General features: G+C 36.3%; 1 protein-coding gene across 4 annotated transcripts; it reads left to right on the top strand.

Annotated features, from left to right (window-relative positions):
• The first annotated feature begins 9 nt into the window (after window positions 1–9).
• UROS (uroporphyrinogen III synthase) lies at window positions 10–18,982 on the top strand. 4 transcript variants are annotated; one of them, XR_008236839.1, is made up of 10 exons: window positions 10–147; window positions 5,391–5,480; window positions 6,201–6,284; window positions 7,293–7,389; window positions 9,154–9,228; window positions 10,481–10,555; window positions 14,805–14,872; window positions 15,368–15,453; window positions 17,446–17,544; window positions 18,168–18,263. XR_008236839.1 is itself a non-coding variant. In XM_052798529.1 (10 exons), exons 2-10 carry the CDS (start codon window positions 5,418–5,420, stop codon window positions 18,312–18,314), a joined length of 810 nt encoding a protein of 269 aa, XP_052654489.1. In that variant the 5' UTR covers window positions 12–147; window positions 5,391–5,417; the 3' UTR covers window positions 18,315–18,982. The 4 variants fall into 4 exon arrangements, 2 of the variants coding, with proteins under 2 accessions (XP_052654489.1, XP_052654490.1); XM_052798529.1 differs by having other exon boundaries at window positions 12–147; window positions 14,805–14,888; window positions 18,168–18,982; XM_052798530.1 differs by lacking the exon at window positions 6,201–6,284 and having other exon boundaries at window positions 12–147; window positions 14,805–14,888; window positions 18,168–18,982.
• Window positions 18,983–20,065: the final 1,083 nt, after the last annotated feature.

Raw genomic sequence — 20,065 nt, 5'->3', positions numbered from 1 at the left:
CCCTCTCCTTGCTCCTAAAAAAAAAAAAAAACCACCACAACTTGGGATTCCCTCTTCGTGCTGCTGATGTCACCTGCTTTAAAAGAAATAGAGTATTCAGGGAAAGTCACCCGGACTCTGCCGTGACTCCAGACACGCTTGGAAACGGTACGTGGAAGCGTGGGTGCGTGTGAATTGTTGTCGCTGCCTGCTCTGCTTAAAGGCAAGCGAAATAATTGACCCCTGCGACAGATGTCTTCAGGTTTCTTCCACCCTCACCACCTCTGTTCTTGGCCTGGTTCTGTTGAACCTGTCCGTTACACCGTTGTGACGAAAAGAAAGCCAGACGGAGGCTGAAGTAAAGTACAGGGGCCTAAAAATCTGTCCTGAGCATCTATGACGTTAGTCAAACTGCCGAAAGCCAAATTAAAAAAGGAATCAAGTGCTTACTTAAAAAAATAATTCCCAGACTTGTTACACGTAATTCCAGGCAAACACACAGAAAAGGCAGTGAGGTGGAGTACAGTAAACACAATGTAAATGTGGCTTTCATAAAAATACTCATCAGGAAAATTTGTTGAAAAATGCTAAGCACTAAAAGCATAGAAGTGGCCATTAATGTTTGAGCTCATTCATGCAGACCGTGTTCCATTTAAGTCTTCATGTCTAGTTAAGAAAGGTAGGTGTTAATGAGGTCATTTGAGGAAGAGGATTGGGCATTTGCTACTGCCAGCCAGAAGAAATGCAAGGCACAGGGCCTGGGATGTAATTTTGGCTTTATAAATATAATCCAAATAGAATTTACATGTCTCTTTAAAGTATCAAACATGTGTGTGTTTATTTTTTTTAATTATTTTTTGAGAGCTGTGTCTGCTCTGGGAGCACTTAGGTCATTGCCAAAATACAAATACTGATACACAGGGTAAGAATTAAGTGTGGAGAAAGATATATTGGCAAAGCCCTTTACTGCTGCAGTAAAACTGCCTCTGTGGGGATGCAATCTGTATCTATATACAGTTTTCCATTTTATTTTTGAAACTATATCAGTCAAGAATGACACTAATTACTAACACTGCTTTTGGTAAAAGTCCATGACGTAGTAGAAGGATCTGAGTCCTTTGCTGCTCCTCTGGATTGCCACGTTAAAGAACCAGTTTTGTTGTTGAGTTTTGCAACATAGACACCCAAACAGTAGGAATTGTTGTGAAATCTTTTGGTGGTTGTTGTTGTTACTTGATGATACAGGTATTACATTATCTGTGAATTTGGTAGATTTCTGAACCATACTTCATGGCAGCCTTACAGGTAGGCTTTTTTTCTTCTCTGGTTATTAAACCCATCAAATCATAGTAAAAGAATATTGGTAAGAAATGCATAGCTTCAAAAATCCTAGCCCAGGGATTTTAGAGTTTTTTTAAAAATCATATCTCAGTAGTGTCTCCTAATTAATTTCCATTTATGTTTATGATGGAACAGACAATTCCCTTTGCACTTGGCAATCAAACCTTATTGTGTGACCCATACAGTTGCTTATAATCAGAACAGTGTTAAAAAAGTTTAATATATTTTGCAGCTCTTGGTGTCACGTAGCAGCAAGAAACAAAAGGACCCATTTATTTCTTTTTACAAGCTGTCCTCTATTAGAGATAGTTGGCAATTAGTTTGGGGACAGCTTTTGAAATCAAAGTTGAGTGACCCACAGACATGTTCTTTCTGTACAATGTTTTATATAAAAAATCTGCAAAGGTTTTTTTAATATGAAAGAGTATTGCTCATTTTTACTGCAGTAATATCAGGGGGACACATTGTAATTAGCTTTATATTTTAATTGAAGGCACAGGGATGTTGAATTTTACTGTGTGATGCTGTGAATGGGAAACATTTCAATTATGTCTGTAAGCATAATGTTCTGAATATGCAACGTGACCTAAAATTACCCTTCCTCTAAATTAAGTAAGGTGGACTTAAGTAATGTGAACTCAGAGAAATGGCACCAAACTGGTTTTAGCCTTCAGTCATGATGTAATGCTTCAGACACTCCAGTCACTCTTGTAGTTTGTTATCAGAGCTAACTGGATGGTTCCCAAACCTCAGATTGACTAATACAAGTTTTTCTTCATCTTTGTGTCTGTGTGCTCAAGACAAAAAATCTGTTATCTCTTATTAGCTGTTTTCAAGCCTAATGGGTTTTAAATGGTATTTTTTTAACATTTGAAGAACAATCTTTGCAGGGTTGTTATTGGTGCTCAGGCAAACAAAGTGCTTGTTTAGTGAGCCAAAAGTGGGCAGTCAGCATCATCCAATAAACGAAGACTTGGCAGTGTAAAACTTATTAAGGTTATTCATACACATTCTCTTTTCCAGATACAGATTGAGCACTGCTGGACTCTGCTAAGTCCATTCATTGTTCTAAATAGAAACTTTTAATGGTTGTTCAGAAGTTTGCGCATACCTCTGATTAAATATATACTATATAAGATATAATTTATAAACAAAATATATAAGATACCTAAAGTATATCTTTGTATTGTAAGTATTTCCCTCAGAATACATCAAAAATTACTGAAGATGCTGCACGTCTTCTTTATGTGCTTTCTCCTAATGCTCTTTTATTCAAGAGGAATGTTTGTCAGGGTTCTTGACTCTAAGTGTATTTAGCAGAAAGCTAGCTGTTTGGAAAATTGTATTTCAGTCATTTGTAGGGCACTCCTTAGTAACATCTCAAGGACACAAGTAAACCAATAAATATACTGTATTTCTCTTACCATTCCCAGTGCAGTGGGACCCCCACATCATTGCAGCAAGTCACAAAAACTTCTCTGTACGTTTTTTTCCCCGCAAAAAGAATCCATCATGAAGTTTTAACTTGTTCACCCTTTGAATGTATATTGGCATATTTTTGGTTTGAAAATGTGCTCATGTGTGCTTGTTCCTCCTCAGGATCTTGTCGGCCTTCTTTTCTGCCTGCCCGTTAAGATGGCCTTTTGCCCCGATTCACAGCAATGTGTCAGTGGTGGGGGGGGCACACTTGCTAAGAAAGTGTTGGGTGTGATGACCAGGCCTTTGGAAATGGGTATATTCCACGAGTTTTCCTTTGGCCACGCCTGTCACCAAATGCGTGGGAACCTGTCTGAACTGCGTAGGCAAAAAGAACAGAACGGTCTGAGAAGTTAGTGGCTGTGGAAAAGGAGACTAATTTTTTCAGCAGTAAAACCAAATGCAGTCAGAAGGTAGTTGCAGATCAAAATACGTTTTTCATGAATGCACAAACTTACAGATTCTCTAGGTCAAATTTGTCTTCTGTTGGACACTTGCAGCCCCTTTTTGGGGTCGATAAACGAGCTGCCTTCTGGCAGAATTGAAAATAAGCCAGTGGCTTCTAGGAGTGCCAGAGCTGTGCAGTCTTGCTCTTTATACAAGTGAGCCAGATGGCTGAGTCCAAAATACAGCTTGTATGATTTCTTTGTAGAGGAGACAGCTAGGTAATTGCATCTGGCAGTAGTTCATGATATTTTATGACTTTGTAATTATTGTTTGGTTTCAGTATATATTTTGTATGCAGGATCTAAACAAAATAATTTGATTATTGTAAGTCACCTTGTTAAGCATGGGTGTTTACCCATTTCTTATTGTTATTCATTACTTGACACAGTAATAAGGCATAGGATGGGAAGTTAATTTGTTCTAACTACCTAAAGTAATTAATTAGAAATCGGCTTTCCCCAGGTGTACCTGAATTAACTCTCTCATGTCATCTGGGGGTTTTATTACAATGTTTTTGGAAATTGCTCTTTCCGGAAAGTATTGTTATCTTGTATTATACAGTTTGGAAGGATTTTTTTTTTTTTCCTTACATTTATGTTTTTTTGACTTCCTAATGTTATTAAATCTTACATATTTTGGAAATAGGAAGGTGTGGTAAGTTAGAGCTAACATTTTTATTGGTGCTGTTAGACTTTAAGAGTACTAGTAGAAATGTAAGTTTATCATACTTAGAGCATAAGCACTGAAGGTGGAGTTACAGGAAAGATTGTTAGTAACATCAGTATCAGAACAACAATCTATACTACAAAGAACTATGGGCAAAGAATGTTTTTATAAGAATGTTGGATTTTTAAAGTGAAGACTGTTACAATGTTAAAGTAACTGAGAAAAGTCACTTAGCCCTACCTTCTTCAAGCTACTAGCAACTGGATACTCAAGTATTTGGGTGTCCAACTCTTGAAAGCCATGGATGAGATCTACTTTGGGGTCTACTATGGTCTTTGCTCTAGTTTGAAATCGGTGAGAATTACACTTTTTGAGAATGTGGCCCTTGACAAAGTCCTTGTTTCTTCTTCTGTGTGTGTTTTTAGTCGTTCCCTTTGACTTCACTGGCCTTGGTATTTCAGAACTGCAAAGCCCTGCCAGTTCCCATTGTGTCAATACTGAGCGCTGGAAGACTTGTGGAAACGAGGACTTCCGTGTCTAACGGTTAAGACGTTTTGTCTTTGATGAAGTTTTGAGGATTTGAATGCATGTCATGCAAATGAATAAAATTTGAAATGTTCTGTACATTTGAATATTGATAATTATTAATTTTAAAGTGAATTTGCTAGTATGTATCAGGAAAGTAACACATAGATAGTTAAGGTAAATATGCAATTAGAGAATGGATTTTTGTTTGTTTGTATTATCACATTTGTTTACTTTGATGCTTGGTATATTTGCTTACATGTTGTAGCAGTCTTTGAGTTCAGCACCAAAGTCAACTTTTAAGGAACTGACAACTATCTTCTATTTTTATGACAGAATATATTTTTTCAGTCTTGCCTTGTTTACTATAGATATATCAAAGAAGGCATAAGAATATCATATATATTATATTCAGATGTATAAATGTGTGTATATATACACACACATATGTTGGTATTTTTTTTTAAAAAATTGAAACACTGCCTTACACGTTCTCCCCCATGAAAAGGGTGAGACCCCAAATGCATCAAATTAAATCACTTGATACATAAGTGCTTGCATACTCATTATGATGAGCATAAGGTGGAAACTAGCATGGAAATGAATAGAATAGAATAAGTTTTTATAGATAGGAGCTTATTACATTGCTGAACATGACTGCATTGTAGGGGTTGTTACTTCTTTTACAAAATATTCTCCTTTAAAATGTACTCTCCTTGATGACTTTCGTTATAGCTTCTCCCTTAAGCAGTATTATCTAAAGACAGCATGTTATTTGTTGGTCTTATCAGGGTGGATGTTCATGCTCAGAGAATGTACGTTAACTGCTTACTCATTGTATAGAGAGCAGTGCAACTGTTAGCAACCCAGTTTCTTTGAAGCTGAGCTATTAAAGTCTCTGTTGAGTAGAAAGACGTCTAGATCTAATTTAGATAAATTCTGTTATTGTATTTCAGAGTTCTTTTGCAGTTATTTGGTAAACAATGAAGGTTCTGTTGCTGAAGGATCCCAAAGACAAAGATTCAGGACCAGATCCGTATATTAAAGTGAGTAAATTTTTAAAAAAGTAAACAATTGTGTCGTTCAGCAAGAGAGATTAATTTAATTGTTTCAAGTGAAAAAAGTTCTTAAACAAAATTACGAATGCATGTCTGAAATTATGCTAAGAAAAAAAGTATGCTAGAAAATTTACTGTTACTGAAAAAATTATTTTAGTTCTGGGGCATTCGTACTGAATTCACCGTTAAAGCTCTCAGCAAAGTACTGATATTAAAACTATTTCATTTTAATTAATTAATATTGATTATGTTCATATGGATAGAATTAAGATTACAAAAAATGTTAGTAGTAGTACTGGGAATGTAATGTGAAAAAGAGGTTGTGGTCCTTTCTGCTATTGCCTTTAGTCATGTGAGTAGGTCTTACTTCTAAGAGCAGTTCTATTGACTTTAAAGAATTACAGAGATGTACAAGAATATTTGCAGGACTAGGTGATCGTTTGTCACTTAGGGACTTCAGAGTTATGTGCTGGTGTATACTGTAACTATTCAGTAGCTATGTAGGAGGCCTCAGTTTCACAGTTGTTTGTTTAGTATTATGTTGTAATACTAAATAACTAACAAAACCAGATTCACTAGTAAAAGGAAGTAAGATGCCTTTGTATTTTACTTTAGTAAAAAGAAATATTTGTGCTTAGTCAATTCTTTGAAAAAGAAAAAACTACTGTTTGAAACCTATTTCAAGTGCTGTAAACCTTTTTTTGGTAGGAATTAAGATTATATGGATTTGAAGCAACTTTGATTCCAGTTTTGTCATTTGAATTCGTATCTCTTGAAAGCTTATTTGAAAAGGTACGTTTTAAATTATTTCAGTTGTCTTATTTTCAACAAAATTTAGGCCATGGTTCCTAAGATGCCGTGTCTTATCTTGATTTAATAATGCCCTCTGTGGTACCTTTTTTTGTGTTTCCACAAACACAGTTGTATACAATACAGTATTGTATACAACGCAATACAGTATTGTATACAACATCAAGTATGTTGCCCATACTTGTTGAAGAATTAAGTTGATCAGATAGAAATCATGTTTAGCGTGATGGAGCATAGGTAGTCATAGGTTGGGGCATTTAGTCACAACAAAAAATGAGAAGACTGTAGTGACAACTAAAGGTTACCTGAGGTTTACCCTTACGTTGTACTGAAATAGTGTACTGCATCTCCTAGTTACATGGCATAAAATTGCATAATCAGTGTTTTCTTTCTACTCTTTCTTCAATGTATATATTTCATTTTAAAATGTGAAAAGGTTTTCCAAGGAAGGTTCCCTTTATTGACAATCTCCAACAGCACTGAATTTTGTTAGGTGTTTGAATGTATCATGATCTTCATCTACAAGTGATCCAAGAACATTTTTCCTTTTTTTGTACTGATCTTTGAGAGCCCCTTAGCAATCTTAACTGTTCTTTGAGGGGGCAGGGGGCAAGCAGCTGTCTGGGTAGTACCCTCTGTGTTACTACTTGGAATAACAGTTCATTTCTCTTGTATGAATTTTTAAGTACCTCGTATGTCATTCGCCTGTCCGTCCAGCTCATTTCAGTGACAGGAATCCTTGTCCATTCCTACAAATTCTCAGAATTAATATAATCTGTGCAAGTTTTGTTCTGAATTTGAGCTTTGTTATACATTTCTGTTATAAATACTCTGGATACTGATAGTAATGAAATATTTGCCCTTTTCGGTTTCAGACACTTATTGAAGCTGTTTTGTTCTTCACAAGTTTATAAAGAATTGACCAACTTAATTTTTAAATTTATCTATTAATTTTTTAATTTACTTCTTAAATTTACTGTTTGTAAGTAGCTCTCTCATCCAGAATGTTATGGAGGCCTAGTTTTTACCAGTCCAAGAGCATTAGAAGCCATCAAGCTATGTTTAAAAGAGAATAGTAAAAGTGAAGGTAAGTGCATATTTATATTCCTTAGTCTTTCTGTTTCAGTATTTTATGGAGTCTGTAATTTTATTTCACCCACCAGTAGGTGTTTGGAGTATGCCTTTTTTAAAAAGCTATATATCATAGTTCTTTTGGCATCATAAAGGCCTCGTGAAATTGAGCTTTTAAGGGGTTGAGGGCTGGGTTTTCTGCACTTATGCTGTTGTTAGAAATGAGAGAGCTTTTGGTGCAAATTACTAATTAGTATGAGCTTTTTCAGTTGTGGTTATCTTTGCTAAAAAGAGTTGTAAACAGAAACTCATGCGTGAGGAGTATTTTGCTGCAGTGCCTAGTTTTGCTTACTAACCACTTTCCTCCCTTAAAGAGAGGAGCATTTTGTAGAAACTGGCCACTGCTATTTCAGTGTAGACTTCACGTGGAGTCTTACAGAAAAACAGATTTCTTTGTCTTGAATATAAAATTTTTCAAGTGAATTTAGCATTAGCTAAAAAGCACTGAAGACATGGTGATACATGAAAGCCAACAGATTAGTTGTAAGAATCCTGCAGAATGCCAAATAGAAATTACCATACCAATGATCTATCAAATCCTTGTAAACTCTTCTGAATTCCTATGCTAAGTGTTAACTACTGGCTTTGAGTTTATGTGTGCACTTAAATTGTATCATTACTTTATCTGCTCCATATTTTGGCTGTAGTCATACTAATCAATGTACAGTGAGTAAGGTTACACTCTTGAGTAAATACACTGTCAGCTCATTTTAGCATTTTCAACAGCAGAGGGCTATATTTTAGGATTTTTGGTCAAATGTAGTATCTTACCTAAAGTTCGTCTGTAGTTCTGATTAGTAATTTGGGGAGTCTTTAGTTCCTATTTGGGTTCCTTTCAAAGGTAATAAATCCTTTTCCTTCTTTAGAATAGTTTCCTATGATTTTTTTATTACTGTTGTAGTTTCTATTTCTAATTTTTTTTTTCCCCAAGAATACTAGAAAGGAACTCAATGTCCTATGCTGTACTGTTTTAAGACAAGATAGTAAAAGACTTAGTGTATCTATTTTTGACCCGTTAGGATTTCAGGCATAGGGATCAGGTAGCTGGATCCAAGAAGTGTAATCTATAAGATACAGCCTGAAGGAGGAAAACCACTTCCTAGTAATTTTATTTTGGTCTCTGGTAGATTTTATTTCTGAGCTGATAACTTATTTTTGGTGTACTTTTAAAATAGAATCAGTTTCTCTATTTTTCTTGTATAAGAAAGAGTTGTGTTATAGAGTACTGTAGTGCATGAATATAGATTTTTACCCTTTTATTTTTTGTCATATAAGATTATATGTGGGTTTTTTGCCTAAGCCTTCAGCTTTAAACCACGAGTTTGTATGTCTAAATCTCCCTTTGTACTATGTGCTGTTTTTTCCTATGAGTTTTGATGCTTTTTAAAATTCTTAATGCCAAAATATAAATTAACATTGCAAGTTGCGTGTGATCTGGCATAGGGCAAGTGTGCATTAAAAATGCTGCTTAGCAAAAGCAGCTAAGAACTGTTTATTCAAATTAAGCTTTTAAAAACATGTTGTAGACTGCTGTTTACACAATGAAAAAAAATACATTAAAAATGCATTTTGTACGTCCAGATTTTCTGAAATATGTAGTGGAGTATTAGTTGTTATTATTATTATTTTGCTGTATTTGTAGATTAAACAGAAGTCCAAATACACATTTAGCATTTGTATTTTGTTGCCACATGCTTAAATTTAATTTAATGTTTTTCAGCCTGGTCAAAATCTCTTGAACAAAGATGGAATACCAAACCAGTATACGTGGTAGGAAAAGCTACAGCTTCTCTAGGTAAGCTAGGGTTTAAAAAAAGAAGTCTTAGATAAATCTGTCTTGTAAAGTACATTTTTTGGAATATTGGCTGCTATTCAAGGGTGCTTAGAAGAAAATATAGGGAAGTTTTATAAATGGATAATTTTGAAAACAGGTAATTGTATACACATTAGAACTGTATGTGCTTAGTTTAGATAAGGTTCTAGCTTCTGGTTTTTCATTACTTTTGTATTGTGATGGTAACTACTTTAAAAGTTTGGTCAAAAAAAAGAAGAAAAAACCCTTTGTTCTTAATTTGCATGTGGTTTTTTTCGTTCACTTTGGAAATTAAATTGGATGAAGGGGATTATAACATGGTTGTCTGAGACTGTACAAAGTGTGATGCACTGGCCCTTCATTCCCTCAGTGTTCCTGTGAGGCATTTGCCAAGCAGAAGTCAGCAGTATACTTCCCATTGACTTCAGTGGGTCAGCTGCTTTATTCGTCTTGACACTGGTTTTAATTTGATGCAATACATATTTTATGTACATAAAAAAATACAACGTAGATTTTAGTTTATGAAAGCCTTTCTTATTGTAAGAATGCATTGTAGCTTTAGCTTCCACTGAACCACACAGGAAATATTATGAAAAGACTAGCATTTGAGAGTTTTAAGAGTCTTGATGTTTTTCTGCTTCTAGTACAAAAATAGTTCAGATAAGTACTGGCTACCTCTGTAAAAAGCATATTTTTTCAGGCAGGTTGGTTAACAACACTGAATCACCAACCGGTAACACCTAACAAGCATCTTGAATCAATCAAGTCCCAAATTAGTTAATTTATCAGGAATTCATCTTAATGCTACTTACTGGCTTAAGAAAGACCAGTGTTATACTCAGATTTTCTGATAGTATTTCAGCTTTCACTACAAAGAAGAGCGATACACTTGTTGGGAAGCTGCCTGCAACCGTACCATGCCAGGAATTGCAGCCCATTCAGCGCAGTCAGACAGTGCTTTCTGTTTCACCGCTTCAGGTAGGAGAGTTTAGAAACTCTCCAAAACAGCTTAGCTATCCCCAGAATTCTTCTTGTGTACTTTGTCTTTCTAGAACCAAAATCAAATCTTTCGTAGCATGTTACTACTTCAAAGGCTCTGATTTTTTGCTTTTCAAAGAAGTATTTGTGAGTGTGGATCAAGTTGTGTCTCCCTTTTCAACCCATGTTTCTGTGATAGTAAATCTGAATTGTTCTCATTGATTTAAATGTTTTTCTGTGCTGCTTTTGGTTATAGTGGAAGAAATTGGTCTTATTCCACAAGGAGAAAAGTCTGGAAATGCTGAAAAATTAGCTGAATATATTTGCTCAAGTAAGTATCTAAAATATTCTACTTAAATTAAGCTAATGTATCTTCCGTTGTTTTGGAATTTCCTATAAATCAAGTGTACGCTGAAGCGGAGAAGTACTTACTGCATATATCTCTTTTATACAGAACCCATGAATCAACTTCTGGTAATGCAGGTGATATCTTTAAAAGATGATAAAAAATACTTTGAAATATCTATGCAAAATACTAATTTACATGAAATCTCAGACTCTGTAATTGATTAATAATACTATATGACCCAGTAGAGAAAGTATTTTTTTTACTAAAAGATCAGAGCTGTAATGATTGGAAATTGCTGCTTAATCATAAGATTTAAATGATTGTGACTGTAGGTGTGCTGCTTCTCTGTGAACTTTGGGTGACCTGACTTCTCTTGCTTCAAACCAGTTGATGCTGGGGATTTCTCACCATGCCATAGTTCCAAGTAGATAAGGGGAACTCCTTTCCTCAGAATGAACATGTGGTTTCAGAGGAATCTATTTTTCAGCACCAAAGGAGAGTGGTTTTGAAGAAGATGCAGAAAGGGTTAGTTAAAATGATAGTTTGTTTTGTTTAACCATTTTGTTATGGTTGAAGCTGGATATGCTGATCTGTTTGCTGCTTCTAAATGTATTATCAGATTGTTGGGTAATTTTTAAAAGTTTAGGTAGTCTACTGCCTCGGGGGTTTTTTACTGTAATTTGTTAAAATTTCCAGTAGTAATAAGAAACATTTTTAGGCTTAGGGACTCATTATTTTTTGAGTGGGTGGGTCAGTACAAGCTGTGAAAAAAGAGGCTGTGTTTTTGTACAGCCTGGGATGTAGGAGTTGGGTGAAGAATGTCATAAGAGGGAGCTGCCAGTGCAATGAGTTTGACCTCGGAGCTTCTGACACACGTGGTGGTGTTCCAGGGGATCCACGACTGAGGTGCATGCTGCCTTCGAAGTGTCTGTCTTGAGCATCGGCTGGGAGGAACAGTTATCAAAAGAAGTCAGCAAAATTAGTCCCCAAGCACTCTGAAACTCGTTGCTAAAATAACCTCTGTACCAGGTGAAAATTGCACCTAAGGTTCAGTATCTCAGCAGCAACCTGTTAGCTGGCAGATTCTTCTCTGTACTTTTACACGACCTGGGGTGCATCCCCGCTCATGTAAGAAAGCAGGGAGCTGTGTAGTGGAGCCTCATAGTGAAATTGGAGGGTAGCTTTCAGTCTGATACCAAGGTATGTCCTTTGCTGAAGGACTGTCTGCCCCAAATTTAAAAGGGGGAACAGAAACCTTCATCTAGAGGCTCATGCAGTGTCCACGAATGGGACAGAGAATGACCAATGCTTTGAAAAGCCGTGTTATTCAGTCAGTCAAGGTAAATAGTCTGCCTTTGGCTAACCCTAGTCAGAGAAACAAATGACAGGGCAATTATTCTAGATGTTGGATGAATTATTGTATCTGCTGGTTTAAAAGCCCTACTGCTGACCACGCTTTATGAACTTGCTGAATAAGGTGCTAGGTGCTTCAGTAGTGGAAATGATGTCAAGAACCCTGACACGTTATTTTTGGCTGTTAGGCATGTTAGATGTGAAAGAGAGTGTTGATTAGCAAAGTCTGCATAGTAGCAGAGATTTATAGGTAAAAGAAAAATTGATTTGAGCTGGCAAGTATTGTTTTTTATGGGCAGAGTGCTCTGTTATTCATTGGCAAATAAAATATTTTAACTATATGGAATATTTCATGATAAAAATTAGAGCTGCCAACACAAGATTAAGTAATAAATTCTGAAAATTAAAAACGAAATTTTCAACACAAAAATGCCATAAGTGAAGAATAACCCACATCTACTCTTCAAAAGATATTTTAAAACAAAGACTGGTTTTAGCTGATTTTTTAGTGCTAGGAAATTTACTTCTGGTAATGAATTAATGTTTGCCAGTTTGCAGATGGAGGGTTTTTTTGAGAAGGAAGATGAGAAAAATACCTATCTCTTTTGTTGCATGAGTGTGAAAAAAACCCTAGGATCAGGTCTAAAGAAAACAATGCATGTAGTACCAGGAGTGGAAAAATTCCTTGTTGGTGCACCTGTGACTGGCACACTTACTGCATCGTAACATCTTCTTGGTTATTTTCTCAGTCCAGTCGGGGATCATCCCGGTTCTTTCTCCTCCCTTGGGAGCTGCTTGGTTCACAGACCCTGTTACTTCTGACCATGTCTGATCCCGTGGCTATTTCCCTGCTTTGCCTGCACCCTCTTGCCGAGTTAGGAGCTGGCAGTCACAGAGGGAGCCGGACAGGGAGCAGCACTTTCTGGTGAGAGCAGAGAAATTCCAGAGCCAGCAGCACCTTCTGGTAGCCACCACAGAAAGAGAGAACTATGTGTTTACAGCCTTTTACATAGAGTATTCTGAGGGCAGTTTCATACCAGAACACCAGCAGGCTATTTAAATTAACACAATGCTGCAACATTTCCATTATCCTTGCAAAAATGACTGCCTTTGAATACCCTTCGGTTTCGATAACCGAACAGTGAATTTCAATCATTGGAGACTGCCTGTTGTTGATACATATAATCATACTCAATGATTTATTGGATTTTGCATACTTATGCACTCTCAATTTATCAAGTGGTTTATAAAAACCTCTGAAGTACAGATTAAATTACATCATGTTCCCTATTATGTATATATTTAATTTTGTTTATGCATAAAATGATAAGTAAATGAAAAGAATAGCTCTAAATTTGTTATATCATTAGAATTTATTGTCAGAATAAAAATAAAATCTGAAGCAATGAAATTTCTTCTGGTATTCACCTTTTGTGCTGTGGTACCCACTTCAGCTTAAGTGATTGGGAAAATAAAGAAATTTACTCCTTAACTAGCTAGTTAGCTTTACTCTCTTTTCAAGGCAAATATTTTTTCAGTTTTATTACAGTGTAACATTTGTGTTGGTTACAGAAGTAGGGGATACCATGAGGGCCAATGCTTGTTGTATTGTTCAGGCCCACTAAGGAATTTTTCTGTGCTTTGTAAACACAAGTCGAAAAGGATTAGTGTTTCTTTACAGATATCATACTGACATTTCAATTAACTGACATGAGTTGCAGGAGGATTAATGCTGAAATATTTAGGTTTTATCTTATTATTTTACAATCTCTTTTACATTCTGTCCCAAGTTCATTTGTCCTTCCTGTAATTTATTACAAGCATATCTATGGCTTCTAATAAAACTTCAGTGTGCATTTAGGACAGTCAGATATATCTGTGTTGACTCCTGCTAGGGTCTTTCCGTTTGATTTTTACTATGCTGTCCTTCCCCCCACCCCCCGAGGCATCTCTGATGCCTACTGTTATAAACCAAGAATCTACTTCCAGCACTTAAAAAAAAAAAAAGCATTTATTTTTCTAGTAGTCATCTCTTAAACATTTGTATTAATGTATCTGAATTAGTAATAAAAAAATGTGTTGAGGAACTCTCATTTATTTTGAAAGATGAATGCAAAGTTGCGTGCAGCTGCGTAGAATTTAATCTTGAAATTTTCTCTGTATTTGTTATTTATAGGAAAGGCAAACTCTGTGCAAAAAAAGCCTGCTGTTAAATTCCTATCCAAAAATCAAATTCTTCCTTGATTAAAATGCTCTTTATCTTTTGCAAAGTGTTAATATTCACTTTTATTAGATAAAATCTAGCAGTGAAAAACCTGTCAAAACAATTAGTTTAAGCCCTAAACCCGGCAAATTATTGAGAATCTCATACAGACAGTGCTATTTGCTAGTTTCAGATAGATTGAAACTTTTCAGCACAGTATTTCTGTCCTCTTCTTTGTCTGCCTGAACATTCTTTTATATAGAGCAAGCTGTCATGTATTGAGTGGGACTAAGATTTTAAATATAAAATTGAGGAAGATTGTGTTTCTGAGGAGGAGGAGGAGGAGATAACTTGCACAGTACTTGTTTTGCTTTGTAGAATGGCAAGGAGAATAGAAATGCGGTTTATCTTTTGTGCAGTCTTTTTAGCCAATGTATTCATATTATAGGTATGGAATATTTTTTAATTTACATGCTAAGTAGCCTCTGTCCTCTGAATTGTGGATGCAGTTGCACTGCAAATGTTCTCAGTTATCTTACGGCTGTGTCTGTGATGAGGCATGCAGCATTTACTGCAGTGTTCAACACCTGATACCTTTAAAATGTATTAAATGTATCATGTTTAGTCTTTATTAAAAACATAAGTTAATTAAAGTTCTTGCTTGTGTATTTACAGGAGAGAAACCTAATTCCTCAGCTCTTCTTTTTCCTTGTGGAGCCCTGAAAAGAGAAGTACTTCCTACAGTACTTAGAGGAAAAGGTTGAACTTCCCTTGGAGCCTCATTTTAATTAGTCAGTTATGAGAAAAGTTGTATCTAGAGCTTGTGAACCAAATTTGAATACCTAAAAATTGAATTTGCTATTAAGTTGGCTAGAAGTTAGAGGATGGGAGTAAAAACCGCGAGGTTGGATTGCTGCCCACAGCGCTGGGACTGAGCTGTAGCATGACGTGAGCAAGGTTATTTGCCTTGTTCTTCACCTGCGTTCTCTTCTGTGCGATGGGAGATAACTCCCAGAAACGCTGCAAGGCTTGCCAGTTTGCCAGAGTGCTTCGAGGTCCTCTGATTACAGATGCTTTAGTACATCTTGAAACTCTAGAAGTACCTTTTCTCTATCTTTTTAATCTTTTTAGCCTAAAATAGTACACTTAAGTGCAGTTAGCATGTTGAGAGTGGTTTTTTGAAATAATAGAAATTTAATGAAACCCTGTTTAATTATGAATGTATATCCTGATTCCAGGTATACCTCTGGAAAGCCTTACTGTTTATCAAACAACCCAACACGCTGACCTGCAAGAATCTTTGAGCAGTTACTTCTCACAACAGGTATTAGATGCTGATGTAATTTGAGGTTTTTTTGAGGTATATGATAATACCTAGCAGAATGTACTCCTTTTTTTCAGCTGTCTGTAAATGGTAATTGTGGTGATACGGGAATATCCTGCATGGGCTTCTTGTTTTGTTTCCCTGTTGACTACCAAGAAAATCTTTTAGCAAAAGTTTCAGACAGAAAGTGCAAGTCCCTCAGTTATTTCTTATGACAATTGTAAACGAGCCCAAAAGACACAAGAAAGAAGAAAAACAAAACTTTTCACATTTTGTCTAACTTTCAAAATACATGTATGTTTCAGAATTACTGCATAAATAATTACATATATAACTGCATAAAAAATTACATATTCAGTTTATTTCTTTGAGCTGGACAAGACTGCTTTTTAAGCAATACCGTGTCAGAAATCACATTTAGTGAGGATATTTATTGAACAGCTTTATTATTAATTTTCATTAGTGTAATTGAAATATCAGTGGACATCTTTGCTGTATACTACAAATCAGAATCCAGTAGTAATCTGCCCTACATAGTTTCAGTGTTCCTTCTCTGATTATCCAATTTATGAATGTAGTATTCTCATTTTAAGTGTTAGAATTCCAAGTGGCATGCTGTTGACCAGTGTATTGAGATATATTTGCTAGAATTATCAATATTTTTCTCTTTTTAAAACACTCTAGTAAATGTCATTAATCAAGGATCAGTGCATAATAAAAGATTTGAAGGTACTAATAATGGCTTTTATTTTTTCAAGACTGGCTTTCTGAATTTTCCATTTGTAGGAGCCTACGTGATATCTAGGATTAATTTTATTCAAAATGCAGGCCTCCCTTCTTACAGAAACTTGGCCTCCTTGAGCGTGTTGCACCTCTTTTTAGAATCTGTGCATTAATGTCTTGTTAAATTACATACTGATTTTAAAGTTCTTTTTCAAGAGGTCCTAAAAGGTTATGGTGTGGGCAGTCTAACCAATACAATGTAGTATATCCTGATGTTCCCCAGTGGATATTGCAGTTCTGAACCCCACAGTATTTGGTTTATAGCAGTTACAAAATTGAGTCAGTAATGCACATACATTTTGTAACTGTCTGAACTCTTTTTATGGAACTCCTTGCTTGCCGCAATTAGATGTTAGTTTCAGTGTAAAGCTGCTAAAATGTGTTTCTCATGCGCTTTTTAGTTGTTCTTAACTGATGATATCGTGGTTATATATTTAGTGCGCGGAGAGCTGACATAAAACGACAAGTGTTTAGCACTTGGTGAGACAATGAACAGCACTGTGTTAAACTGTCATTCTGGCCTCCATGAGCTAAGGCTAGCTTCCAAGTCATGCGCTATAACAACAGATGTAGTTTGAGTGGAACTAGTGTATCTTTCTTGTCAGACAGAAAATCATGATAAAGGAGGCATGTGCTTTGGGTCCGCAGCTCAAGAGCTTGGGCCCTTCACTCCAGACAGAATTTTGCAGTTTTCTTTTGGCTACAGAAGGTTTCTGCTGCTACCTTAATTAGGCAGGCTTATTCTGAGAGCGAGCGAGCCCTTCCAGGGGTCTGCAGTTTTAAGGCAACACCTCATCTTTGCCAGAGCTTCTCAGGGCGGGCAGAACTTAGGGTAAACCACATGAGCTAGGAAACAGAGAATATGTGCAGAACTGAGATAGATGGGAATGGATTTAGGGAAATAGCTTGCTGAGTTTTCTTGCTGAACAGGAAAATAAGTACAGCTGCAGAACACTTTCAGTACATTTATCAGCAAGTGCTTGTTTGACAAAGTATTTGTTTCAAGTCATACCTGAATTTCAGCATTCTGTGGTATGGCAGGCTGTCTGCACCACAGGATACCCTTTCTGTTGGCTTAACTGCTGTTCCTCATTAATAAAAACACTTCACGTCCATATAGAGACAGTTGAAAGGATTTATGTGAATGTGTGCTGATACACTGCTGGAATAGTGAGTAGTATATGCCAACCTACGGTTACTTTTACTCAGGGATTTCCAGCAAGCATCGTGTTCTTCAGTCCATCTGGTGTCAAATTTTGCCTCCAGCACATTCAGAAGCTTTCGGGGGATTTAATCAACCGTATCAAGGTATCTTCTCTTTAAAAGGGGTGAAATACAACAGGGAGTAAGTTTGGGGTGGGCAAATGAGAGATAGGAAGGCTGTTAAACCCTTTACAAACCTTTGTTTTCTCTTTTGTTGGTGTTTTATTTCTCTGAAAAAACAGATTATAGCACATACATAGATAGCATAACATTTGTATTTTATATAGCTGAGAGCCTTTTTTTAAAAAAAGTAATTGTTTTCACCTAGAATTTTTTTCCCCAACTAACTTGCCCAGTCTCCACTGGGTATAGGCTTTTTTTTCTGTTAGTGATGTGAAGGTATGAATAGTTCTTGCTTGAATCAGGCTGAGGCATATTAAAATTCCTCTCACTTTTCCTGTTTTGAGGGACTAAGAGCTTTAAATGTTTATAATGGTGAGATAAATAATAATCTTTCCTAAGTAAATTCTAAGGAGCTCGATTGATAGGCGGTTTTTAATGCTGAAAATCTTCAACCTGAAATGGTTAGTACAGTTTAGTAAGCTCAGCCATGCAAGTTGATACACTGACAATGTCAGCAAAGAAGGAAGGATATGTACCTAAGTAACTAGTAAGAGCTGATGCCATAACTGACTACGCTATGATAACTGTAAATAATGTCATTTCAGTTTGCTGCTATCGGTCCAACAACTGCGGAAGCCATGGAAGCAGCAGGAATCCCAGTTAGCTGTACTGCAGAGAGTCCGACTCCCCAAGACCTCGCCGCTGGGATCCAAAAAGCACTTCACTTACAGAACTGTTCTTTAGCTAAATGAGAGCACAGCATGCGTTCGAAGGTGAATATGGTGCTGTAGAAGACTTTTCCATTTTCCAGACCTGTTGTCCTGCAAGAAAGTATTTTTCAGGACTATGCAACACTGTCCTTGTCAGGGCCTTGTGTGAGAAGCTTGCATCTAAACATCTAAGAAATCTAGAATTTGTCCAGCATATTTTAAAGCATCTAGCTATTCCCCTTTTTCTCATGTGTGCAGTGTAAATATTTTATGTGGGCATTCCTTGAAAACTAGTTGTGAGAGGCTAATCTGCATCAGAGTAGTATACTGAAATAAATGTATCACCTCAGGTACCTCCTAGCACACAAGGTAAGGATTTTCCTTCTCTGTATAGTCAGTTTTACGTGCACATCTTCTTTTTCTTTTGTAGAAGAAAAGGATACTTACAGTGAAGTATTTTCTGTTGTAAAGCTTACTTCTTCATTGTTCTGCTTTTCAAACATTTATATTAAAATGATGATTGTAGATTCTCAGTGGAATAGGACAATCCTTGAAGTGAAGTTGCACTGCGTGGAGCTAATAGCAGGTCAGCTGTTGCCACTCAATATCCTTAAAGTACAGGGTCTTAAAAAATTAGGTTTTGGTTTCTGTTTCTCTAGTGAAGGATGATTTAGTAACAGAGAAATAAACTGCCTTATCATCATTAATAATGGTGTTAGAGTTGTCTTGGATGTGGTTTATGCTTTAATTGTTTATCTGTGAAAGGAGAAAAAGTAATCCTATTTAGTGCTAATGCTAAGAAATTCATAGAAGATTTAAATCATAATATACTCAATTATAATCCTCATGGAAGTCATTCATGTTGTTAGTATAGTGCTGAGGTTCATAGAATAACAGAGAAATCCTCATTTGCTGTAAGTTTCTATTAGCTTAATTCTGAGTATATGACCTGAATTTCCAATTAGGTAAGATGCTCCATACCTAGAATAAGAACCCAATTATGTTAATATAAACTGAAGTAATTTCAAATTGTGTATGTGGATTCATCAGTCAGACTGGGCACAATAAGACAACCATTTTGCTTTATAAAGCAGTTCAGTTTCTTGAGATGAAATAGAGTCTCAGAAGTATACTAATTTCTGCAAGATAATGTTGAACAGTGGGAGGAATACTTCATCATTAAAGAAGAACATCCTGTAGGATACTAGAATCGCTGTGGTAACTGGATGTGGCTGCAGGATGGTGTAGACATGCCCCGGGGAAAGAAGGAAGAGAATGGTTACGCAGCAACTGTTGACTTTGCCCCTCCCCCCCCCCCCTTTTTTTTTTTTTTAAAATGAGTGAAGTTAAGCTGTTGAACATTCAGATTCAGCTGGGTAGCGTCATTATAACAACAAGCATGCAGTACTGTTCATCTCTTCATTCAAAAATAAATCCACGGCAGAGTGAGGATTTGGAAGTCTGTTCAAGTCCCCTGCAGTACTACTCACATCTCTAGTGTCTGACACCGTAGAGGGCAGCTGGGAGAAGTTTTGTGCGAGTTCATGCCTTGGGGAAGAGGAAGAAGAGGAGACGTGGTCAAGAGAAGAGGGTGAGAACCGGAAACAAGCCAACCGTAGGCTTGTGCTCCCTTGGACTATATGGCAAATTCTTTTGCTAGCGTAAGTTACATCTATTTGTTTGTCTCCCTCATCAGCCCAGGCCTATTTCTACATGTCTTTCCAGCAGAAACTATCAGTAGCCATCATGGCCGAGTAACACGTACTCATCACATTTAATAGAACAATGTAAAA

Source organism: Harpia harpyja, chromosome 10, assembly GCF_026419915.1.
Source record: "Harpia harpyja isolate bHarHar1 chromosome 10, bHarHar1 primary haplotype, whole genome shotgun sequence".
Lineage (NCBI taxonomy): Eukaryota > Metazoa > Chordata > Aves > Accipitriformes > Accipitridae > Harpia > Harpia harpyja.
This window is presented reverse-complemented; position numbering and strand designations above follow the sequence as displayed.

Excerpts from the sequence above, each read along its gene's own strand:
- UROS (XM_052798529.1), top strand. The coding sequence starts at position 5,418 with ATGAAGGTTCTGTTGCTGAAGGATCCCAAAGACAAAGATTCAGGACCA. Across the intron at positions 5,481-6,200 it reads GACCAGATCCGTATATTAAA|GAATTAAGATTATATGGATT; the intron begins GTGAGTAAATTT and ends TTTTTTTGGTAG. Across the intron at positions 17,545-18,167 it reads ATTTAATCAACCGTATCAAG|TTTGCTGCTATCGGTCCAAC; the intron begins GTATCTTCTCTT and ends ATGTCATTTCAG.